Source organism: Pseudopipra pipra, chromosome 14 (assembly GCF_036250125.1).
Source record: "Pseudopipra pipra isolate bDixPip1 chromosome 14, bDixPip1.hap1, whole genome shotgun sequence".
Lineage (NCBI taxonomy): Eukaryota > Metazoa > Chordata > Aves > Passeriformes > Pipridae > Pseudopipra > Pseudopipra pipra.
The window spans coordinates 16,399,454-16,426,339 of NC_087562.1; the positions used below are offsets into that span (position 1 = coordinate 16,399,454).

Consider the following 26,886-nt stretch of genomic DNA (forward strand, 5'->3'; position numbering starts at 1 on the left):
AATAACCTGTATCCAGCACAACACACTTCCATGGGAATGATCTGTATTCACGATAGGAATATTTCCCTTGCACTGTGTAGCAGAATAGCTGGCAGAAAAGTGCTTCTAGTATTTAATGGACTTATCTGCTGTGACAAAATCCTCCAATTACCTGTTTGCGTGGGAGCTGGGGATATGGGAGGCTGGCAAACCCACATCTGCAACCCGCCTGGACTCTCCTCTCCTACCTACACCATTAATTCTGAAGAGGCCTCCCAAACTCTGCTCTCCTGGATGCTGAGGGCATGCAGCAGCTTGCATGACAGATGGAAAAGCAGCATAATATTTACAGGATTTTGAATAGGCTCTATTCCTGCCTGTGGTGAATGCAGCCAGCTCCTAAGATGCAGAAATTGAGCACTGAGAATATGCAAGAAGACACATCAAACTCAGGGTATCTGGGACCCAATTTTCATAAATGCCTACTGGGGAAAAAAATGCATGGAGAAAACATGGATACGATCAAAATGTAAGAAGTTAAGTCTCACTAGCAATGATTTTGAGCTGGTTAGAGTATTTTTCCTAAACAGGTAGGAAAGTAACTTGGATCATGAAGTCTGTTTCCTTGCCATGAAGCAAACACATCATCTCATGTCATATCATGTCATCCTGCCAATGCCCATCTGAAAGCCAAAATTACTTTATCCAACTCAACTGTTTATGCCCCTTCATGCTGAACTTTAGCCCCAGTGTTTTTTCCTGCCCATGTTGAAACAGAAAGTACTTTTTAAATCTCTCTCATCCCTCCACTGCTATTCACAGCTGCAAACAGCAGCTCTGGCCTCTATTCCCTTCTGCTGCCTGTCAGTTAGGACAGACCTTTTTGTCTGGAATACCTTTTAGCCTCCCTGTGTTGCTATGGCAGCAAGACTAAAACCAGACCCAAGATGAGGAAAATGTCAAAGGAATAAAAACTGACACTACAGGCAAACTCTGAGTCCTCCCTTGGCTGCTGAAGATACCTATTAAATGATACATCTTCTAGATGGGGAGCTACAGCTGCAGAGCTGTGCTGTTTTCACTCTTGCCTTATTCCTATAAGCTCCTGCTGACGTCAATGGGTATTTGTTTTGTCTCGGTAAAACTCTAAGAAAAAGAGATTTAAAGCCTTGTAATTACAGAATAACTGAGCCAAATCTCACCAGCCTTTACTTACGGAGTCAACAGGGATAAAGCAGAAAAAAGGCTGAATCAACATCAAATTAAATATTTAGAAGAACTAAACAGCAGTGCCTAGACTATCAGTTTGGTGGGAGCTTTTCTACATGATAAAAGAGACAAAAACTTGAAATTTGATCCATCAACACAGAGAATTCCATCAAGTTAAGATGGGTCAGGGGTATTCAGCACTTTGACAGTTACAGGCTAATGTGCTGGTTGCAGAGAAGTGCCATAGAATGGACATCTCTCTAAGACTATGTGCATTATCTCAGAACCCGCACAGAGTGACAACAGACAACCAGTTTTGATTTAAATTTGCACAGTTTTTCTCTGTATCACTTATTATTAAGATAAGCTTAAGAGAAAAGTGATTTTTCCTCTATAAATATGGAAAATAATTATCTTACTAATTTCAAAGTCAAGGGTTGCTTCTGAGGGGTAGAGATTTGGTGACAAAATCCCTGGAACACAACTGAGTAGAAAAGACACATCTTGTGAATCAGGATGAAGCTTTAAGGATCCTGTGCTGGAATTTCTTTTAGAGCAGCAATAAAGCCAGAACTCCTAATCTATGCCTGTGAGCCACTGACTCTCTGCTGCTGGCTGAGCCTTTGGGATTGATGGCAGAAGTTATAAGAGCATGTTCCCAATTTCCCCTAGGAAGATGGCTTTAAGCACATCAAAGCCATGAGCAGAGGAGCTTAGAACTGGTCACCTTCATGCTGCCTTTCTCCACTCTTGAGCATTAATGCATCTTGCAGTAAGTTGCAGCAAACTGTGCACACAGGGATGCCCCAGGCACCCCTGAAGCTCGGGGTATTCAGGAGTGTTAGTGGTTCAGTTTCTGCTCTGGTGAGGCTGGTTTGGTCTGCTGAAGCAGCTCTTACACTGGGGAAAATTCCTTTACCTGCAAAGGACCTCTGGGAATCGCAGGCAAAGAAACAGGCCCTCTGTACTTGGTTAGGATGAATCAGTCTCCTGCCTAAATTGAATTCATATATAATGTTCAGTTTGCTGTATTCCTGTATTCCATCACAATCTGTTTTAACAAATTACAGCAGGAAATAAACTTTATTACATTCATCACTATGCAATTAAAAAAAAAAGACATCTTACATTGTTATTGACTATCAAGCTCCACAACATGGGTTTTTAAACTCTTTCCTCAGCAATGCTGCCCTGTGATGTCTTTGAGAAAAACTGCACCAACCCAAAAGAACATCTTATTTGTTCTCTTTCATGTCATCTTACAAGTGTCATTAAACTCTCCCTCTCCTCCACCTCCTGAACTTGCAGGCTCAATTCTAAGCACTTTGTTTTGTGCAGTGCTGTACTGTTGGCTTTCAAATCGTAAGGCCTGGACTATCAAAGGGGAATGTTGCTGCCTTGCAGCAGCAATCCTGCCCTGTGGGAATCTGGCAAACAGAGATCCCTCTTCACACCCAAGTGAAAGATCAGTCGGCCTCTCTGGAACAGCCATATGAGAACTCCAAGTCTGAAGTACTCCCAGAAGCACAGCTTTTCACAGGGACCATCTAGACACTTGCAGGACACGGCTTTAAGACAGAGGAATTTTTGATCTCCACATTCCCAGATGCCTCTGAGCTAATTAGCTTCAAGGTGTTCCAAGTCAATCCATGTCTTATCTCTGCCCCTGGGCAAACGGGCCCAAACATTGTCACTTGAGGCTGGGGGGATCCCAACAAAGCAGCTTGCAAAGGGGATTCTTGAACATGCATTTACCAAGAATCAGTGACTATTCTACCACGTTTTGGACACATGTGCAGTTACACCAGAACACACATGAACTACCAAAGGCCAGGCTCTTTTCTGCAGGGCCTCCACTCAATCTGAGCGACACGTGGGACTGTGGGGCCCCCCCGCCGAGGTTCCAGGCACAGCACACTTGGCATTACTGAATTAGACCTTCACAGTGACAGCAGATGTGGATATTATTTGTGGATTTAACACTGCTTCACTGTATGGCTGGGTGCAAACATCTGAATTCCACGCCCTGGTTTCTTTAAAACAACACACAGTACTTACACAGTTCACAGGAATAGAGCTGTGTGCCAGCACATCCATCAGGTGGCCCTTCCAACCACACCACAGCTTCAGTGTACAGGCTACTACAATTGTTAGGGTTGAGGGTCAAATAACGTAACAACATTTTGCCAGAAAGCTCAAAGTGCCCGTTCCAGGTGAGATTTCTTTTATAGTCTCTAACTAGCAGCCCCTGCCATCTCAGAAGCTGGAGAATGGTGGAGATGGAACCCTGTTCTGACCTCATATGATGCAGATCTACACACCCCGTTTGGGTTTGTGTCTGTATGCATAAGATAATTTGTACTATCACTTTTTTGCTACTACAGTGAAAAAATATAAAAAGATATTCTTTTTTAAATGTATGTGTAGACCAAAAGCCCCACCAATTACCTTAAGGACACAACAAAACCAAAACTCCAAGTGTGGTTACTTTCTTGATCTTTCCCAAGCTTTCATCAGCATCTGTTTATTCAAATTTCTGTTTACTGAAAACAAAAGAGTTTATTTTATATAAAGGAGATTTTTTTTGTGTGTACCTCTCTAGAGAGGATTTGATTTGTTTCAGGAAGCTGCAAAACTACACAAAACTACACAAAACGAAGGTCCTTTTTTTATGTCCTATTATTTTACCATCACTCCATGATGATGGCCTGTACTAGTTACACCTCATTTGTCTTTCCGGCTTGTTCCAGTTCTCCAATCCACCAGATTAATAACTAATAACCGGACCTTCACAAAAAAACTAATTTCTGACTAGATTCCTTCTTTCCTTAGATTGCTGGGATTGCTGGTTCTGCCTTGCTTTCTTCTACTCGAACCTTGCAATAAGATCCTGCCTCATAAAAACATGTCTTTTTCCTGTACCTTTCCCAATGGCAGGTGATTCTTCTTGGAAGTCAGGCACAAAACCTGTGACCGACATGGCTTCTGCCACTAACATTGCATCTTATTTTCTAAACAATTCAAATGAGTCAAATATTTTTCTCCCAAAGGTCTTCTATCACATATTTCTCAGACTCTTCCTTCAGCTCTATTTTGAACTATTTATTTCACAATATGAGACCTTAAAATCAGTAATAAAAAAAAGGAGAAATTCCTGTACAACCTTGCTGCTTATTCCAAGGAACTTGAAGTCTTCCTTTATTACTTCTATGAAGAAGAAATTGTGCTTTATTCCAGAACCACTATTCCAAACCATGGGATCTAAACTTAGTGATTAAAAATTATAGCAAATATTCAGTCTCCCAGATGGTAAAGAGGTAATCAGTAAAAAGCCTTGACACTCTAATTTCCAAAGTCTGAGAAGCTTAATATACAAATCCACCTACTAGAATCAGATTATCAGAACACAGTAATATTGTGTTTTTGAAAAATATCTCCATGTCCTTTTGTTACAATGGCTTATCTTCATTAAAATCCATCATCATTGAGTAAACTAATTATGTAAATTCCTGAAACTCATCAGGTAAATACCAAAGGTCTCTAGAGATACCAACGAGAAAATATTTTGATTTCTTGTGTAATTTTGTTTTGTTTTGTTTCAGAAATTAGTGCCATGAGGACTGCAAATCTAATTATTCAAGAGTCATCACAGTATTTTTTGATTATTCAAAAAGCTAAGTCAGATCTTACCATTGGGTGCCACTCTGTAACTCAATTAAAATTATATTTAAACAAAACCAAAACACACTGATATATTAAACTGTAATACAGTTGTAATATTAGAGAGTATGATTCATGCTTAGCCTCAGTTTGAGCTACATTGCTTTATAGCAAGATTGAAATCATTCATCTAGGCAAGAGGAAAGGTATTTGAATTTTATCTTGTTCGCTAGTTGACAGTTTGACAATATATATTGCAGCCCTATTTGCTTTATTACTTAATATTTCTCCTGGCACTGTTAAAAAATGTCTCATTCTAAGCCTATATTAAAGATCTTAACTTCCCGTTAGCATTGTACCAGTGTGATTGCTATAAAATTGATTTAGTTTACAGCAAGTTTAATGCTCATGTGTGAGCACTCATTCAGCTCAGCATTACATTTTATCGACCCAAATCAAAACGCGATGTAATTTGGGGAGCCAAAGCACAAGTGTCCATGTGATAGAATGTCCCTGATGCAGCCAAGGCAGTTTCTAATCTAATTCAATTAAACTTGCATGTGTAGAGACACACAATCCCCCCCAGCATGTACACTGGTTACAGAAATGCGGGAGAATAGGCAAGAACTTCAATAACACACATTTCTTTAGCTCTAGGCCAAGGTAGGTTTAACTTGGAATTAAGCTGGATGTTTCCTTTAGATTGAGGGAAAAGACAGAGTACTGTGTTAGTGCTCCTAAAGAGTTCAAAGGTTATGCCCTTCTTGCTGAGGAAAGTCTAAGATCTTTAAGATATTTTACACCCAGCATATAACCACAGCATGGAATAGAAAAAAAAAACTCAGGTTCTTCTCAAGGTTGTAGGTATTTGGTGGTGGTCAGGAATTAACTTTTACACAACCTTTATTCTACTAAACTAAACACATTTAAACAAACATTTGGACCTGTTTGTGATGTGTGAGGCTTTATTTCTTATAGATACAGCCTACATTTCCAGATGTGTGCAAGTACCATCTTCAAACCCTGAGCTCTGAAACTCAAACTACCATCCTCGGTACAATCAAAACTCTGGGAAATCAGTTGTTCATTTGAAACTCTTCAATTACATTCCTTCCTTGTAGTATTGTTTTCTCAAAGTCAGTCATTGTAACAGAGATTTTCCCTACAAAATACCCTTGTGTTCAATTGTTCCCACCAGGTTAATATATATATATATATACACATACATACATATATATATATATATATATATAGGAACCTTTTAGTATCAACAATGCATCTGCTTTGCTGCCTCAGTGTAAATTTATATCATTATCTGTAATGAGCAACAATATCATTACTAAACTGCAATACCACATAAAACTCTCAATTATCACATTAAATTTGGATTATGTTACACTCAGAGATATCTTTATGCCCAAGAGTAATTTTACTTTTAAAACTCATCTGTGTTTAAAATGATTGAAAAGAATATATGAGCCATTTTCATTAGATGAGAACAATTATCTTGATTAATAATTGTTATGCACTAAAATAAGGTGTTATTTTGAGAAAATCATGGCATTTTGTTCAGGGTAAAATGATGAAAACCAGAAAAGCCAACTTGCTTCCAACTAGAGTCCCTACTGTACTTACAAAAGGAGAAGTTAATCATAGTACACACCAATGTTGTAAAATGCTATATCTTAATGCTTTAAGACTTTAAAAATCACATGACAGGGAATAAAAGCAATCTGGTAACCTAACTAGACTACTAGTATGAAAGAAAAAATAAATGAAACCAACCCAGGAGATTATTTTTGTGCTACTGCTCCAGAGATTTCCAAGATTTCTACCAGTCTGCCAAAACTAGTCATCAACACGATTAGTTCCTGAGAGGCAAACTTGGTTTTGCTGATGGAATTGATAATTTACTTTTCCTTTGGCTGCTGTTACATAGATACACCAACAAGCAGATCCTAGGAGAAGAGCTAGAATGTTAGAAACCTTAGAAAGGCATTTCTGTGACCAAAAAGGCCAATTTAATTTTATTTAATTACCAGAGTTCAGTATCTACTAACATCTAAATGTCCCTCTACTGTAGCTAAAAGCTTATGCCAACGTTTTCTCTTTATAGGTCAAGCACCCAAAATTCCCCAAGCAGAAAAATGTGAGGTAGAATTTACAGCACCTACTAGTGTTTCTCACCACACTAACGCAGCAGCCTCTGAAAGCATCTCATTTCCTTCTGCTCTATTAACCTTTCTGCCCACTGTCAGTCATGGAAGAAGGGCACAGGGGTGATGTCACCAATGCAGCACCATTTAGACAAAATGGACCCATCCAATTTAAGTATACAGAGATATTTTCATTACTCTTATCTCCCACTGCCTTTTGATTCTTTTCAGTGACTTCTTAAGCGGCTTTCCAGGCATTAATTGATTAATGAAGTAATAGACTCATAGATTACAGCCAGAAAAAGAAACAAAATAGCTAGTCTGATTTTTTAGTAAATCAAGTGGCCAAAACCTCATCCAAAATCATCAGGGATCTCTTCCCAGTCTGAAAATGGGAAGGTTTCAAAGGCAGGAGGAACCTAAATAATTTTTATTCTCTCTTGTACCAGACATATAGGGATGACCTCTCTAATCTCTCCCAACATCACCAAGTAGACTTCATTATTTCTCTCTCTCTTTTTTTTAATCCTTAGCATCTGTGAAAATAGGTCTTTCTTTAATTTGAATCGAGACCAAAAAAAGTTTCTGAGAGAATGTAATCACGAGGAACTGTTAACACAAACCTCAGATTTCTCCTTCATGCTCCCCTGAAAGAAAAGATGAATTTCTCACCCTAGCAGTCCCTGCCAGCTGAACTCCACTGACCAAGACCTTTCTTCCCAAACCAGTCAACTAATTAACAAAGAAGTGTGAGTGGAATTTTTTGACAGAGGGAAGTCCTTGGATCCATTCACAGGCTCTGTGGCTTAAAGTACACACATTAACAATGCACAGTACAAGAATGAAGCGACATCTAAATGTGGCTTTGAAAACTTAGTTTCTAAATGTTCTCCCTTTAGTACCTGCTACTTTTGTCTAGTGAGTTTCATTCACAGGATCCAATAATTATTTCTGAGTGACAGAAAACAGTCATTGTTCTAAATCTCAAGAATTCCTTGCCAATTAGTGGTACTACCAACTCTGTGGAATGGGAGACACAGTAAACTTTCTGCTAGAATTAATTTAAAAGTATTTCTGCTGGTGGGTGCAATGTATTGGCATATATTTAATCCACATGCAAGTCTGGGAGAAGGCAGGTGGATGTTTCCTGCATTATCAGATAGAAATTAAAAGGAACAGATTGAGGCATGCTTGGATCAAGGGTATAAAAGCAAGTAGCTTTTATTCTCTAATACTTCATGATGAGCATAGAAATTGTTTTTGAATAGGGAAATGACTCCATGAAACCCTGTTTTCCTGACTCTTAAGAAGAGTGACACAGACAGTAAAAATGAAGTGGAAAACAACTGTGCTACAGCCATTATTCAAGATAATCAAAGAAGAAATATACTCTGTCTTCTGGAGTTCCACACACAGGTTGGTGATTTTAAAGGTGTCATGGATGTCTACAGCAAAGCTTTCCCTAACTAGATCTCTGTCTCCTTGCAGGGGAACAGTATCACCATATCAGTTCAATACATAAGGAATGTGTGCCAATTTATTACTTAGAAGCCAGCTAATATATTTCAGAAAGCAGAGTACTCCTGTAAAACACTGCTTCTTCACAGTAATTTATCAGCAGTTTGCTCAATGTAACAGGTTGGTCCCTATTTTTCTAATAAATGGCAGAGCAGTTTTCCCCATATCCAATCTCCTATTGCTAATTTAATTAACTGGAAGCATGTGACTAGTTTCTCTTCAATAGTACACACTTTTTTCTTGAGAGGAACCTATCAATGCTTCCCATATTATTCTCCTGCCTATTTCCCCAAGCCCTCACATTATGCTTTAGGAGCCAAGTCCACGTGTTCTTTCCCTTTGGCCTGTAGTTCCAGAAAGCTCTTATCTCTGTGGCACACAAGGGCAGACAGAAAAGACAGCCTGTCCTGACCCAGAAACATGTATCATGACTCACCACTGCACTTTCAACATCCAGTGTCTCATGCCTTCCAGAATGTATTTTCTGCCTGTGTATCTCCATAACTAATTAATTCTTAGCAGAGTGCTTACTAAGTAGATGAGAAAAGTGCTGTAGCTGCAGGCTGTATTTATGTTAATTGAGAGGTTTAGTCTCACACTAGTCAGCTTCTAACCTTTGTGACAGCAACATCTGAATCAATGCTCATCAGAAATATTGCCAAAATACTTTTCCATGTTTGCCACTTCATTCCAAAACATGAAAATACAATTCCCCTGAAAATAAACAGCTTAGTGACCTCTGGTAGAGCACACACCACTCTGAGACCAGAGCTCTGGATCACAGAGGCTCTGAGATGCTGATACACAGCCCAGGGCCTCGGCTGTGAGGGGCCAGAATTAGAAATTAGAGATTTTCAGGCTGATCCATGATCTTTACACTACCATGTTGTATGGCCTCAGGCAAGTGATGATATCCACTACCTCTTCTGTTATTTATCTACTAAATGAGTATTATATCACAAATATTCTCAGTGTGCATAAAGGAACATTCTGAAGATTCAAGATGGCAAAATCGTTTAAACACAGGTATTCAACTGGCAGGCCAGACAAGGCAAGCTAAATTTCAGAAGCTGCAAAACAAAGTCACAGAAAGCACAGAGCTGGAATAAATTACTAGTTTAATTAAATTCTGTTCATGTAGCTTGAATTTCACACAGTGTTTATGAATAATTTATAGCAATTGAAAAGAATTGACTTCTGCTTACATACTTATTAACAAGTGAAGTTTAAGTTTCCTAAAACAGCTCATTTACCCAACCTGATTTTGTGGCAATCACAGCCAATGTCATGTATCTGGGGCCTTATTATGAAGCCATGGTGCCTCTGTAGAAGTCTTCTCTTGCTTCTTTCTCAGGCTTTTAATAAAATCATAATCATGTTACACTGCCATCAACAGTGTGGGAATCCAAAAAGACCACTGGGTTATGCCATCACTTCCTGATAGTGGCAGGAAGGGTAGAATAAGTTATGAAGTAACATGAAGTCCTGTTAAACAGCATTACATGGGGAAGAAGTGCAAATGAAATTATATAGGCACTTCATAGGAACACAGTAATTCATGTAAGAGCAGTGAAGATCCCATAATCAGTTATACACAATGTTTTGGAGGGAAAAATACCTAATTAATCTCCAGTACTTTCAAGGTATGTTTTATTCATCTGAGCATATAGAATCAAAATTGAGTTTTAATTACCATTTACTTCATATATGCATCTTGGGAAAAATTCTATGTCAAGTCTAAATTGAAAATCACCTTACTCATGGCTCAGTTTTCAGTCATTTAGAATTTGTTTTCACTACATTTAATGTCAGTGAGGTAAAATTCAAGTGGAATAGCTTTCCCCTTACTCTGAGCCTAGAGAAGAGAAGGCTTTGAGGGCTGCAGGAAGGATGGAGAGGGACTTGGATCAAGGTCATGGAGTGACAGGGCAAAGGGAAATGGCTTTTCACTGACTGAGGGCAGGGTTAGATGGGACTCTGGAAAGCACTTCTTCCCTGAGAGGGTGGGGAGGCCCTGGCACAGGTTGCCCAGAGAAGTTGTGGCTGCCCCATCCCTGGAAGTGTTCAAGGCCACGCTGGATGGGGCTTGGAGCAACCTGGGATAAAGGAGGGTGTCCCTGCCCATGGCAGGGGATTGGACCTGGATGGTCTTAAGGTCCATGATTCTATGATTCCCAAATTGGAAAGATATTTTGGCCTCTGTGTATATTTTGACTGCAAACACAGAAGCAAGCTGCCCTGAATTATTCAGATTTTGCTTCTCAGCCTGCTTTCCCCACATCTCTGTTTTCAAACCTGTTGCATCAGTAAGACACAGCTCCTTGCATTTTTGCATGCTTTGATAACGGCATGAAGCTCGTATCAAACTTGTGTTAGACCTGTTTGTATACAATAAAACAACCGTGATGTACAGATAAAACACTTAAATTTACTTTGAACTACGGGTATTTATTTCGTACAGTCAGAGGGAACAGAATCCACACACAGGAAGAACAAAGAGAGTTATAAGGCAGCATCAGAGGACAGTGTATCTGCAGAGTTAATCCCTGTACATCAGGAAAGCTGTTCGTGAAGAACTGCAAAAGAATTTGTTCTGTCAAAGAAATAATCACAACACCAAACCAAGCAGAGCCTGCTCTGTAGTGCAGAGGAGCAAGCACAGCACAGACACACCAGCACACTCGTGGGAGGTTTCACAGAGTGAGTTACAGTTCCCTCTCTCAACACTATAATACTGCAAAGTAAATTGTTTTATGCTTATGGAAAAATTAATCTTTTCTGTATTTCAGGGAGGCTGATTACTTTGGTTATAAATGTACTTCCACTTCTATCATGGTGCTCTGTTATTCTGAATACCCTGAAGAACAAATACAGGTTCCAAACGCTACAGAAGTCCTTGACTTCAAAGAAGGCACAGTTTGTTCTGCTGGAGAATGTTTTCATCAAGCAGAAAAGACAAAATCCTTTACACGCTATTATAGTATAACTTTAAAAACAAAAACAGACCCGAGATGGCATTTAGTATTCCTAACAAGGTACCAGCCTGATCTGATATTATTAGATTGCCCTCTTTCTATGTTAAAAGTAACTAATAGGTCAATTTTCTCCATGTCTCACCATGGTGATACATGACAGGCTTTTTGCCCTGAAGCCAAGATCAGAGAAAGGCATAAATAGCTTTTGATGAAATTAAAGTCTCTGCTTTAGGGGGCTCGCTGTTATTATTCTGTTATGGGTTTAAGCTCTCCCGTCCCCCCCGCCTCAAATAATGATACTGTTGATATCTAAAAGCCTGCACTGAGATGGTAATTTATATGAGAGGATGGGTTCAGTGGAAAAACACAGGTTTACAGTACCTGACTCATTTGAAGCCACTGAGCAGTGCTAAACCCAGACATATTGTGATTGCCTTGCCCTCCCCAAAACCTGCAATAAATTCTGTACAGAAAGTCTTCCTTCATCCAGTCCTCATCACTGGATTGCAACTTGATAGGGCTGAGATCTTAATGGAAGGTTTCTACTCTTTTCCTTTGCATGCTGATAACACTGGCAGCTAACCCAGAGAGCACAAAGGATGTGAGAACAGCAACCTGGGAGAAAATGTTAAAGGAAATTTTTGTATCAGCAGGTATTCTATAATGTCACTATAATGTGATTAGGTGCACTGCATTCCCTTAGCTTTAGGTTCTTAAACACAGCTTGGGTTTCCTTAGCAATTTACTACAGAGAAAAGCTCTGGCTTCAAGAGCAGGAAATCTCACTTATATAAAAACTGTACTTACAGTCAGACCTGCAACATCTCTCATAATTATTAAGCCAAAAATACCCAGCGAATGGTTGTGCAGTGATCATTACAAACTAAATTAAGGTGCAGGGCTCTTTCCACTTCTGTACTCTATGCACTGACCACTGTGCACAGTCATAAGAGTTCTCTGATATTCATATCAAGATCTGTAAGAGTATTTAGTGCCTTGATTCCACTGATTTCAATCAGCTGAGTGCCATGGTGTATTCCTGGATCTGGCTACAGCTGTTGCATTACTATTCACCAAATGAGGTGTTGCTAAAGATATTATTGCATTATCACTCCAAAACAACAGCACAGAGGGATGTTCAGTGACTACTATAAGGTATCAGCCAATTGTTGATATGTTATCAGATTATCCTCTTGCTTTTTAAGAGTCAGTAACAACTCTATTCCACAGGTTTCAGTATCTTCATCACTCTTCCTGGCCCTACAGCAGTACCAGTCTTTGATATCACTATTACTATGTAACTGCACTCCTTTAAATCATCTGAGAGACAAGAGTCCTTTTTGAAACAGGCAGTCTATGGGAAGGGAAAGATGCCTCAAATATTTTGAAAACATGGACCATGACTGGCAGTTTCTGTGCAAGAATTTTTGGGGTTTGTTTCACACACTCACTGCTGCCTTTAACTGCTGTAAATCACCAAAGAAGGTGAATATAACTTCTGTGTCAATAAACCATTCCACCTTGAGTATGCATTTTCTTTTGCAACTACAGACATGAAAAAACACAGAATTTTAATAGAATAGTGCAACATGCACATTTTTGTTCAGCAAACTAGATTTTTTGAGAACCTTCAGTTTTCATGCTGCTTACTAATCTTGAATTGTCATCTGTGTAAAGTCAAAGACTTACAGACCCTCAGGAGAATGCTAATGTATAAATGTGCTACAAATTAATCAGAATGAAGTCGAGTGACTAACTGGAAATTAAGGATCGGATAATTAGTCACTGACAAAGAAAAAACCACAAAGCTCAACAAATATTCACTGAATACTAATTCTGTTTTAAACTCTACTATTTGTAATGCAATGCAATCTTACCAGACAATCAGCTTTCTACTCCAGAACAGCATTTTAAGCATGCACCATCTACAAATCATCTCATCTTTTAAACACTTGAATGCATAAACAAATAGTTGCAAAACAGCAAGACATCTCACCAGCAGCTAATTTATTGTATGACTTCACTCGTCTCATGATGAATAATTCCCAAGATGGATTTCCATTTTAAAGTATCTATGGCTTTTATTACTGTCTCTTAGTTAAATCCTTCTTACTTTCACACAATAAAATGGTTCTAATTGCCTACTTGAGAAAAGACTTGACTTCACTAGGATTTATGGATGTAAATTTCTGATTAAAATTACCCTTCCCGAACAAACATCAACAGCTAACACAGCAATACAAATAGTTTTGTTCCACAGCAGTAGTCAAGAGTCTAGACCCCGACCTTCCTTGTGTCAGTAATAATCTGAAGAAATACACTTATTCTCTGAAGAAAACTGAGTCACTTCTAAGTTTCTCTCTTGGGTCAATTGGTAAATTCATTTAAGCAGCCTGTACTGAAGAGGAAGGGCAATCCTTATCCTAAAACAAAGGCCAGTGAAAATAGGAAGCCTTCCACGGACTTCATGGCCTTTGGATGCAGCCCTAAAGCAGAGAAATAAGGATACCAGGAGGGATTATATCCCAGTTAGAATGATCTTGTGGACACTCAGGCAAACTTCCATGGTTCAACAGGAACAGTATCAAGCTAAGTCCATCTAACAATTTCTGAACACTGCTATCTTTAATATTATTTGACAATCAACAAGACATCACATAACATAGACTATGTGACAGAAAAATGGGAATCCAGTAACTTTCTCTAAATCCTGTGTTAGTGTGACTTGAAACACTTTAAAATGGAAAATCTCACTGCAATTACAATATTCTCTAATCAGTATGTTCTTTTAAATTCAAGCTGTCTGCTCCTGCAGAAAGTATTAAGAAATAAATCCTGTTCAAGGAACGATACTCAGCTTTTAGAACAAAGAAATACTTCTTTTACGCAGTTCATGGAGACCTATTAAAACACTAAGCCTTTCTCTGGCTGTTCTCACAAGCACTAGAATATAAAGCCCTCAATTTTGGGGTTATCATGCAAAGAAGCAGTCCTGTACCAACCAGCCTTGAGCAGCAAAGGGGAACACCAGCACAGATATAACTCATTGTCTCCTAAGACTGCAAAGTTGCTTTTCAGCTCTGACACATGAATGGCAACTGAAAAGATCAGTACTTGTACTTTAATACAGCTTTGAAAGGAAACCAGGTGTCTTCCATGTTGGCTTTAGAGAGTCTGCATTAATTTGTGAATTAATTTGCACAATGGAATACATGAAAACAAATGCAGATGCAGAATGAATAAAGTCAGCTGAAGGGTATGCTGGGGATGTGCCTCTTATACAGAGATCAAAACTGCCATGTGATAATATATTCAGGTGTTTAACATAAAGCATTTGGAAAGGTGCCCCACTGTTGAGGCTCCTCTGTGAATTTTCCTTGAAATATTTTTATTTTGAATGTCTCTTACTGGATTCAAGCTCATTTCATGGCAGATTTTCTAGATAGAGGACAAATGGATTCTCCCATAAGCCTCTGGAGAAAGTAATATTCTTCCACAGAAAACTATTCAATCTTCCATTTTCAAATGCCATATAGGCAGTCCACCTTTCTGACACTCTCGAGCTAAACATTCATCCTCAATGCTCTCTTGGGTCAGGAAGTTTCCTCAGGAAACCTCAAAGGTAACAACTGGTCATATACTGGTTTAGTGACAATCAATCAAATGTCAGACTCTGAAGGGGGGAGATGTCAGAGCTATGGAGTTAAAAATAAAAACCTCCCAAAATGGAACAAATATACACACCAACCTTTCTTCAGTTTGGTTGCATTTAGTCCTCAGCTATGACACATTTTCTGTGTATCATATTAACTTAAGAGTCAGCCCTAAGTTATTTTTATACCTGCAAAAATATCCCCCAAATGATAATGCCCTGAATGAGTAATATTTCAGCAACACTTTGCAACTGAATAAGCAGCTCTTGCACTACTGTGTCCCTGAAGATACCAGCCAGACATTTCCTTTGTGAATTACCAGACAGCTCATGGGAAGCGAGCAGGCGTGACAAATGAGCTGGAGTTTTCTAGACTGTGCTTTACAACAGACATATTTACACATTTCACAGCCTACTGGTAGGGACGGTGCATGCTACTGCCAAATGTTAGATGAAATGTTATCAAACAGAAGTCTCCCAACAAATTCCCATCATGTTCACTACTCAGATCAGCCTGCCATGTGTAATTTTTCATGGTTATGTCCTCAATCAGGATTTTTAAGCTATTGTTACTGTTTTAATTACCCTTTTTTAACTCACCAGTACACGAAAAGTACGTATTTTACACGAACAAAGAAATTACAGAGTGCCTGTCTAGAGACTTGTGCCACTTAAATTTTTAAATGACTCCATAAGCTTATTTAATAATTAAATTTAAAAATACCCCGCATCAAAAACATAAATCTCACAGAATTGTTGCAGCACCTTCTGAACAACAAAATACAACGGATACAGACACAATCAGCAGAGCTATTACAGATCATGCATCTTAAGTGATGTGTCAGGCTCAGAGCACTTCACCACAAACACACAAACCACAAATATTAATCTGGTGGTGGTATATAACTATGGGGTTTTTTTCATATGATAATGTCTGTTCACACCTCCAAAAGTACTTCTGCCTCTTTATCAGCATCTTAAATATAAAGGTCTAGGAAATAGTGCTTTGGACAGGAGGCTTATAATTTGTCCAGGCTGTGAGCACAGTAGTTTCTTTACATGTCTTTAAGGAGAGTTGAGCAATTAGAAGGAAAGAAAATAAACAAAAAAAATCCACAGTCAACAATTTTAACTTACTTTAAAAGTGAATTATGATTTGATATTCTTTGATACACTTCCAATAACCTCCCAAAAGCCTAGAAGCTTCCAAGGTTTGCTAGCACAACCATGGCACTGCAACTAAAGCTTATGTATTAAAAGCTACTCTGAGGAAAAGATCTAAGTTGTTTTCAATTTTAATGTATGCATTTCACTCTGCACTTGTTAGTCACACGTTTCATGCACCTAGGAAACAGAAAAGGTTTTCTAAGACTGAAAAAACACATTTATTATTAGTATTTTCAGTAGATATATAGTTAGTGGAGAAATGTGTGGATAACTGGATCCTGGAGTTTCTGAATAGCAGGGGCTCTGGAGACAACCTATGCACAATAAAAAGCTGCATACGTTAATAACTACAGAACATGTTTAAACTTGATTTTACACTTAAAAGTACATATTTTTCAGAAGTTTCCAAATGGGGAAAGAAATTTTGCTCCTACCTCTTCCAAAGCCCATAATGAATCAACCACAGGCTTGATCTTCTTATTGTTGTATAGATTTAGCAGTTTGTCCATCACACCCTTGATCAGGCCACTTCGATTCTGCTTGAAAAGTAGATTCAACAGGGAAAATCCAGCAATGACTTTGTTCTCCTCATACAGCTTGATAGGATTTACTTTCTCAACCTGCCACCACTGGAAACCAATAAACAACAGCACGGTTGGAAAAACATTTTTCACAGGAAAGTTCACAAGAAAACTGTCTGGGCAGGTGTGATAAACGACTCATCTGTCAGATCTGGAGCAACAGACGAGAGAAGCAGCAAAAATGTGAATTAAGGATGAGGTAAAAAAAGTATGCAGCTGACTGACATGCAGAAATAAAACACAAATTTGTGTTTCCTGAGGCCAGGGTGTCAGAAGGATGGTGAACAGAACAGGAAGTAACGAGTTTGGACCTCTCTTCTTACTTTTGCTGTCCTTTGTTATCTCAAGACAGCCACTCAGGCTCTCCAAACATTCACAGGCAACTCTTGACTATTACTCTTCTCTCAAAACCAAGGGAACCAGACACTGCTTATCAGCTCCCAGTTACTTTACACCCATTATTATGTTTGTGATACTTGAGCAAACCTCATAATATCTAATGAAAGGATTTTATCTCATTTAGCCCAAGAGCATCATTGAGACTGAGATGCCACTTACTTGCAAATTTTATTTGAATGGGTAAATTTTTAATTATAATTTTCATACAATTTTGATGAGTTAATTTTGCAGCACAATTACATAAAGAAACTAGTTATACTTTCATACATTTTATATGCTTTTTAAATTAATTCAATTTCTTCATATTTATTCAGTCAATAAATACCAGTACTATCTGAAAATCATTTCAGTCGAAATCTATTTAATAGGGCCAACCTACCCTACAAATTACATGCCTCTGGATATCCTGACATTAACAGTAAAAAGGCTGCATAGCAAAGACAATCTTTAGTTCATAAACACATGACAATAATAAGGATTGTCCCACTATAACCAATAAGGATGCAAAGAACAGCTCCTTGCTACAGTCTCTGAATTATCTTGTTTTCAACTACACAGGGACTTTTGAAGCCAATCCTCCTGGGAAGGAGTTGTTGCTGGAAGCTGTAAGTGAGCTCTTGGCAGAGAGATCATATGACAGATCTTCAGACAAGACTTTCCCTCTGTTTTTCTTGTATAAAGGAATCACTTTCACTCCTGGATAACTTATTTCTCGTCATCAGTTTGTTTGATATATTTGTCCCCTTTTTGATCTCTAGGATTTCTGTGCAGATTTTTGTAGTTAGCTGAAGAAAAAAAATTAACATTTGAACTTTGAATTTCCCAGCATCATCAATTAGGAAACAAATGCCACACCATCATCTCTTTGATGTCACTTGAAATGAACGTAGAGAACAGAAAAATGCATTTCTGTAATGAAACAAACTCCTGAAAAGCTGGAAATGACTGGACACAGGCCCCATCTTGAGACATATTTCCTTTAATTCAGTGCACTGTCGTGAGAGTGTCTTCAGATATGAGCAACCTGCAGGGTACAGTTATTCATACCCATGGAAATTATATTCTGCCATAAGTAAATAAATAATGCAGCCTAAACTTAGCTGTATAACAGACCTATATCTGATAACTAACAATTTCAATATGCACACAGATCCAATTGCTGTCTAGCTGTCCTGTCAAATGTAAACATGGCACAAAAACACCCTCTTTAGCAATATCAGGAGTAACAACTCAGTGGAGATAAATGAAAATTATAAAGATGAAAATGCTACAGAAAAGACTGAAGTTGGAGGACAGAGCAGAATCACAGCACTGGGACACTTACTGATTTTGCAAAACTGAAGAAGCTTTTTGTCTCCCCAGTAACCATATTAGATGAACCTGTAAAAGAGGAGTACATTCACACACAACTTATTACATGCTAAAAGAAAACCATTTTATTATATGTAAAATAATTTCCATGACTCGTATTTAGGGGAAAAAAAATGCCCAGGTTTAAAAGGGATTAGTAGAAATCCATATACTTCAGAAATAATTAAGAGGCCAAGGTGACTGAGCCCTACAAGTCTGTAGGAATTTCAAGATGACACTGACAATCTCCCAAGTCTCCCAATGGCAGGGCCTGCTTTACCTACACATAACAGGGCAGTCTGGCAGAACTGGCAGGGAAAATGTGTCTACTCCATCTGTGGGACAGTCCACAAACAGGAATGAAAATCTGAACAGAAGCCTGGGCTTGAATTCCTCAAAGTCGTGTCAGATAAAACCAGCAGTATTCTCCCTGAAATTGCCCTTCAGCCTCCCCTCCCACAAAAACTCCACTGCAGTTTCCTTGGCCACACAATGATTCCTCTGGTGTGTGGAATGAGAGATCCAAACTTTCTCCCACACTTCTCCTGTATCACCCAATGATGTTTTTTAACAAGCTGAAACCTTACGTTCAGTTTCACTTCTGGATTTACATTTTTTTAATTTTTTTTTTTTAAGACTTTCTTTGCATTACCTGTTGTTTCTCAATAATTTAGTCCATGCTCAGCTTCACTAAAATCCTTGCATGGAAATGGTTAAATTGAGAAAGCATAACATGTCAGTCACCAGTTCTGGAAGGAGTGGCATGGATGATTCCAAGCTTTGCAAAGCTTTAGTTCTGAAACACATCCTGTATTCAGGACATATTTCCACTCACCATATAAAATGTAAGTCCCAAGTGGTTTGAGAAGACTGAGGCCTTTCCCAGTATTTTCTCCACAAAGACAGTCCAAAACAATATCTACTCCATCTGTTGAGATTCTAAAGAGCAAGGAGAAAAAAAAAATCTTACTTTGCAATAAGATGCACAGGGCTGGTCAGCCAGCATGACACAGGCTGATTGTTAATGTAACACCAACATTGTCCAGGTACTTTAGAAAGAACTCTGAGGATGAGACTTTGACTACATGAAAACTTTACTCTCATCAAAAGACATTTCCAACTCATTCAGTGGTGGAATGCAGGTTTGTCAGGCTAGGCAAGCTCTTAGGGTTAGAAGAGGGGGAAACCATCTTGTTCCTCCTTTTTGAGGGCTTTCAGTAAAATTATGTTATCAAAAACCAGGTGATAAAGTTCTTTTTTTGAGTGAATGCAAATGTCACAGAATGTTACTTTTTTTTTGGTCAATGAATATTATAGAGAAAATGTATATTTTTCTTATACACATATTCTGGTATTTTTCTGAATTCGTAAGGAAACATCCCAGTTCTCAGACAAACTGACTTGTAAAGTTATTTAGAGAGCCTTGTATTTCAGACTTTATATCAACTAGATGTCAGCAAAGAGTTAAATCAAAGAGAAGTCACCAAGAGCTAGAAATCCTCAGGTCATATGAAAGAAAGTAGAAAATATTTATACTGTTTCAATAAACAGCATACTTAGAACTTTCCAACAGTGTTGTGAATGCAATGCCAATATGATGCTAAAGACCTAAAAAAAAAAAATGCCCAAATTTCCTGATTTAGGGGAAAGAGGTAAAGCTTTATGGCTTGTAATGCATCTGTTTCCTCACAAAACAAAGGTGAGACTCAGACATCCACTGGTTACAAAGACCACTATAATTGAGCAACTTCACACCTTGGCACTGCTGCCACATGTGGGGCAATACATTGTTCCTGTTCAGGCCCATGGATGAGCCCTTGCTGGAAAGGAATAAAAACTTCACAATCAAACAGCTTTTGATGGCTTCCCCAGTTGAACCGATTCCTCATCTCTTAGAAACAGTTTCACATTCACATCATCTCTGATGGGTCTTTGTGCTTGTTCATTTGTTCACCTGCTTGGAGTTCTGGGGGTTGGGTTTTGGTTTGGTTGTTTTTTGTTTTGTTTTGGGGGGTTGTTGTTGTTGTTTTGGTTTTTTTTTTTTTAACTTTTCTCCCTCACGAAAGCCTTTCCCTGGAATATGTTGGTCACCTGCAATAAAGCAGGTTCTTACCACTATCTTTTCTCTGCCACAGGTCCACCCTTTTCTGCTCACACACTTTTAAGAAAGGAACACCTTAGCAGAGCACAGTACACAGCCAATATCCATCAGAGCAAACAACTACATCACTCCCTCGCTGCCTCTGCTAAAGGACAATTTGTTGTAACAGCGATCACAGAACTACCACTGTACTTTCATTAAAAATATTTCATTTTCACTTTGAAAATGCACAGATCTGAGCAACAAACCAGAGTAGTGGCAGATTCTATAGGGTACCACTTCTGTCTTGCAATCAGGACTATTTAGTGTGTTAATATTATACAGCTCTATACTAGGAAAGAAGCACCAACTGGCTTGTTGCTTTTATGTTTTGCCTTTTGTAGCCACTGGTTCCCTGCCTCATTGGCCTATTGCAAGGTGAAAAGGTATGTGAAAATGCAAGATCACCAAAAGGGATTTTAACAGACTTAACAGAGCAGAATTCCACCCACCCCTTGGTAGCCAGGTCTTGTGATTTCAGCAGCTGTGATCTGTTACACAGCCAGGGGTGGTGTCAGGGAACTGTCCCAAAAAGAACTACCCTGCTCAAGGGCAGAAGCAGCCCCAGGTTGGTTACCTGCAACCAAAGTGACCAGAACCTAAAGGGACTTTATTCACTTCCCAAGCACCAATTTCTGTCATATCTGCTCCCCCACCACATATCCAGATCAAATCTTTTGCTGCCTCAGCCAAGAGACAGGACTGAGGTTGGTGCTGAGCTCTGATTAATGTTTGCAAGTGTTCTCTCTTGGTTGTTTGTCAGGTGGGGATTGCCAGAACTCAGTCTTCATCTCACTACAGCAACTCTCCAGGGGCACCAAAACACTCAGGTTATGTGTACTTCCCCAAGAGAAAGGTTATCAAAAGGCTGAAAACCATGCTACAGTTATTCTGAGCTCTAAGGAAACGGTAGAAGTGTCATCTGCTCAACAAATACTATCTTTTTTTTTTTGGTGAAAATTCCCATATGGAAAATTTTTTCTTCAATATAAAATGTCCTTTGTGATGGATAATTTCAAATGTTCTCTTCAGCCCTGGGGAGTGCTCCAGAAACAGCAGCAGGACACTCTGATTTCTCCTGCAACATCAGCCTGGGTTGCCCACAGCTCAGACAGAAGTTCTGCCACCTGCATCAACATCAACATCTAAAAACAGTCAGACAAATAGGAAAACAAAGTATTTGAAAGCACATAAACAGAAACACACATGATGGCTTCAAAAGGCAACAGGATGATTTTAATCTGAATGCAAACAAACAAAATCTAAGGATCTGAAACTAAAGCAGACATCATGTGCTCCAGTATGAATCCCTGGCAGAGGATAAAAACCCAGGCAGATAGAAACACACCAGAGAACTCCAAAACCTGGATACCTTACAAATCCACTGAAAACATCTTATTTGGTGCATTGCAGTGAGCAAGTACAGATGCAAATCAAGGCAAAGTACATCCTGTTGTTAAGACTTTTAGTATTTTTCACATAATTTACTTTGCTCACAACAGATGTCCAAGTAGAAACATGGACTAAAAAAGCTTATGTTGCTTATAAAGAAATAGGGAGATGCTTGCTATCTTGTCTCAAGTGGGCAGATGGAATATCTGGAATAAACTACACCTCCCCAAACTCACAAATGTAATCCTTTCCCATAAACAGGATCAGCCTGGTGCCTTTAATAGTATTTTGCCAGATACTATACAGACCTTACTTAGGAAAACACAAGATTACCTTTTTACTTCTTGAACATAGTCTGCATTTCTGTCAAACAGGTGAGTTACCGAGTTTTTGATTGCTTCATGTTTGAAAGATGAAGCTGTTCCAAAAACAGTAACATTGGGAATGGTTGAACAGAGCTGAGCAACAGCTTGACCCTGCAAACACATTATTATGTTAGTTCACTGACATGGAAACTGGTTGACAGACTTTGCAGCTGCCAATTCACTCATGACACAGCAAAATCCAAGACCAAACATGTGCAAGGACTTCCCAAACTAGTTTCTTTCCAATGAAATGCAGTTCAGCCACAGGAAAGAGACACTTAAATCACAAAGATACTCTGAAGACAAAACAACTGCAGGGATAAAAGTAATTTAACGTATCAAAAAATGTATTGGAAAATAGTTTTCTTATGGTTTCAGGAGGAGAGAACAAGTTGCTATAAGAAATGCTGCACAGTAAAAACCATTTGGGTTACCTCTTGTTAATAACAATAATTATTACTGATTATTCAAAATGCAGGAATAGCCTCGAGTCCCACCAACTGGTCTGCTTAGGCCAGTGCCCCTGCCTGAAAACTGGTCACCAGCAAAGGGGCTGAAATGGCCTAGAGCACATCCAGGAAAATCATTCTCCTGGTCTGGGCAGGAACCTGCTGGGGTCCATCAGATGCTACGTCAGCATTTATGTGGGACTTGGGGCATTGGAGAATTTGTGCAATCAAACATCTGTACTTCCAGTTTGCAGCTCTGGGCCCTGCATTTTAACCTCTAATGTCACGAGGCTGAGAGAAGAAGGGAAGGAAGCACTGCCTAACAGCTGAACCACCTAGATTTGAAAAAGATCCCAACAGGTCATCTTTATACAGCCTCAGGTTTTGTTTTACTGTTAACACACTAACAACAGGAAGACAGGCTTTTGGTAGCCACATCCTATCTCTTCTTGTAACCCCATTATTCCACTGGAGCTTGCACGGTTACATGGATATGCCCAGAAGGAAAAAAAAAATGGCACTGTCATTCTAAAAACAATGTCTGATGGAATTAATCACATTCTGACTTATATTTATAGTCAAAAGACTGTAATTTGCAAACTGTATGCATGACTAGTAAAATCACCCACGGATAAACACATTTCTGTTCACTCCAAGCAGAAATACTGATTATTATTTGTACATACCAGTAATTAGACTTGGGTTTTATTTACTGTAGAATAATTAGCTAACCCTGCACACCCTGGGGGCCTTGGCATCCTCACACATACTGCTGAATGTAACTGCTAGTGACAATCCTCCAAGCTGAACATCACAAGAGAGGACAGCATTATTTATATGTGGTGGCATCCAGGAGTTCCAGACTGGTTTCCTACTGGATTAGTCAGTAAACACATACACAGCAGGGCACAGCCCAAGTGATCCTTCAGACAGGTACCAACAGACACAGGGAAGAGAGCAAGAGAAGGGATCCATTCTCTTCCCTATTTTATAGATGAGGAATGGAATACCACAGCAGACTTGTCCAACAGCTCAGAGAAACTCAGAGCAGGACCGAGGTAAGAATCCTGATTCCTGGCATAGTAATCCAACACCAAACTAAAATGCTCTTTTCTTTTTAAAATCATCCACTGTTATCCTCATTTGCAATCCCTAATCTCTTAAAAATCATAGGAAAATCCATTCCTAAGGGGCCTCATCTCGCAACATGTTATGTCTTTGGGGAACAGAAAATGTTTCACTCTTTTCATACTTCATTTCTCTATTACTTACCATGTAATTCTAAATACCTCCCAGATTTTAGTCTCCACAAATAATGTAACATAAAATTACAAGAAAAAAATAAATTTGGATTTTGTATATGTCCTTTTCTTGGTCATTTTCACTAGCAATCCTCTTTTCCCACTTTCTGTGTCTCCCAGAAACCCATCACCCACAGTGATTTAGATAAATCAGTATTTTATAATGCATGCCAGTTGAATGAAATTCTGACATTATTGATCTATTCTCTAATTAGTTTTCCGCGTTTTCAATCCATCTTGGGAAGAGGAGGAATAATGAATACATCCTGAATCAAAACCACTGAATGTTTAAAAGGTCAAATATTCAAGAAGAAAGCACGCTGATTTTTATCCTGCAGAAGACGATTAACATTTAACAAACTGACAGTCAGATGAATAGGAGAAAGGCACAAAAACCCCAGGATGTGAATAACCTATTTTCCTCCTGACTCCGACTCGTTAGTACACCTCTCCCTCCCCCTCCAGAGATAAGCTTATCTAAAATCCCAGATCAGAATACTTTCCAGCTTTCTGTAGATATTTGAAGTCTAAAACTGACTCATATGACCAGTACTTTTATAATTGGATGAACAGCATCACTGAAGTATTTTGAGGCACTTCCATGAAACATTCTTCCACAGTTTTCTGAACACCTCAATTTGACATTGATTTGTACTTATTTTTGTGCAAAGTACTCTTAGTAGTTGTATCTCAGAAATCTATGAATAAAGGCTGATATTGGACTTTTCATGCTTTCCCCACCAAAACAGGAGAACTGAACTCAACCTATGAACTCAAACACTTCCCTAATTTCTGTGGAATTCGACTAAGCTCCAAAACAGCACTGTGGCTATGCAAGTCACTCTTAAGTCTCCTTTCTAATCCCCTGAATCATGTAGCTGCCTCTGGATTAGCCGCTAGTGTTTAGAGGGTTATACACATTAATTGCAAGCCTGTAAGCCCCAGTGTTCAGAATGTCCCTGGTTCACAAATGAAGCACAAAGGGTTTTGCTGCTGGAAGGATGAGCATCCTCTTCCCAGGGCTGTGGAGGAGCAGGAAAGGTATCCATGCTGTCCCCCTCCACACTCCCACCTTTGATCACAGGGGCACACCAGCCTTGTCCTGCCTCTTGGATCCTAAAAACTGCTTTGTGGGAGACAAAGGCAAGAGAGATTTCTGTCTCCTCCCTGCCCAGAAAAAAATCACATCACTCTGCTTCCAGCTTCTGCAGACCACAGGGATTTGGAAGAAGGAACTGTGTTATCAGAAACAGTGTATGAAACTCTAACACCTTCCAAGAAGGTGGTTAATTCCATAAGCATGATTTGAAAAATTAGAACAACATTCTTCACACATCTAATTTTTCATATACCATGCAAATTTCTACATGTAAGTTCTGACTAGATTCTTGCTTCCTGAACACAGAAAAACTAGTAAGTTTTAATGGCAAAAAATAATTATCACTTGGACAATTAATAACTCAACTCTAAACCTGCAGGAGTGGAAACTTCTCATACCGAGATAATCACATAAAAGAATGGGAAAAGTAGATTTCTAGGAAGCAAAAATTAAATAGGCTGTGCATTTAAACAATTTCAAAGTTAAAAAAAAGGCATTGATATTTAAAAGTCAATATAGAAAGCACGAACAGAAGAAAACTTACTAACTTCCAACTTACTAATCTAATTAGCTTATTAGCACTAATGTAATGCTGGATAAATATAAATAAGGTGTACAATTTAGTAGATTTCCAAAAGGGTCTGACCTAATGCCACCAGCCAGACCTCAGTCTGATGTGCAAGCTGCACACTGAATTACAGCAGGTATAGGGCAGAATACTTTCAAGAAAGCATCTTTTTTGCTATTCTGTAAACTGAGGTCAGATTTATAGCAAGAAAGAATAAACCATGTGAAAGACACCACCCTGCAAAACTACATCTATTAGAAGCAATAGCATCAGTAAAAAATTACCATTTCTGTGATATATTTCTGCAGTCCAAAGGTGCTACAGTGTTTTTAAAAATAGCATTCAGACTTAATCTTGCACGAGAAACTTGTCTGGAACTGAACGTGAGGAGAATCCCTGTTTCCAAAATGCTTTGATTCCACACAACCATACCTGAAGGTGAAGTACACAAACACAGCAAGCAAACTGCAAGAGAAAACACCCACTAATCTCCTGGCATCAAGGAAAACTTTTCTCCGGTGTTGGGTGAAGCCTCATACACAGCACTTCATCTCCTGGAGGTGTCATTTTCCCAATTACAGCAAAGGAAATGGGAAATCAAACACTGGGGTGAACACTGCAGACTGGACAAACTGAAATGTGATCCTTGGACGAGCCTAAGGCAGCATCTGACACACTCAGTGCACCACAGCAAGTTTTAGAGTAGAGGGATGGGAAGAGTCGCCACTAAATCATGCTCTGTTCTACCCTTTAAAATATTTTCTGCAACAATTAGCAGGGTGTGCTTTCCTACCCCTTTGTAGACTCGTGCAGCTGAGGTGAATCAAAAACTCAGGGCTGAATCTGAACGTGGCATAAACCCTCTGCAGTTCAGTGGAGCTACGACACCACACCCCAGCCCAGACTAGCCCAGAGGACACACTCTC

The 26,886-nt window shown here is 39.0% G+C and overlaps 1 protein-coding gene across 1 annotated transcript in view; it reads right to left on the reverse strand.

Annotated features, from left to right (window-relative positions):
• Positions 1-26,886, reverse strand: part of VAT1L (vesicle amine transport 1 like) — a 55,054-nt gene that overhangs the window by 13,174 nt on the left and 14,994 nt on the right. The window contains exons 4-7 of the mRNA XM_064671253.1: positions 22,512-22,654; positions 19,482-19,585; positions 18,621-18,676; positions 16,751-16,945 (exon numbers count right to left, since the gene is read on the reverse strand). Coding sequence (XP_064527323.1) covers positions 16,751-16,945; positions 18,621-18,676; positions 19,482-19,585; positions 22,512-22,654 — 498 coding nt within the window. The remainder of the gene's footprint in view (positions 1-16,750; positions 16,946-18,620; positions 18,677-19,481; positions 19,586-22,511; positions 22,655-26,886) is intronic.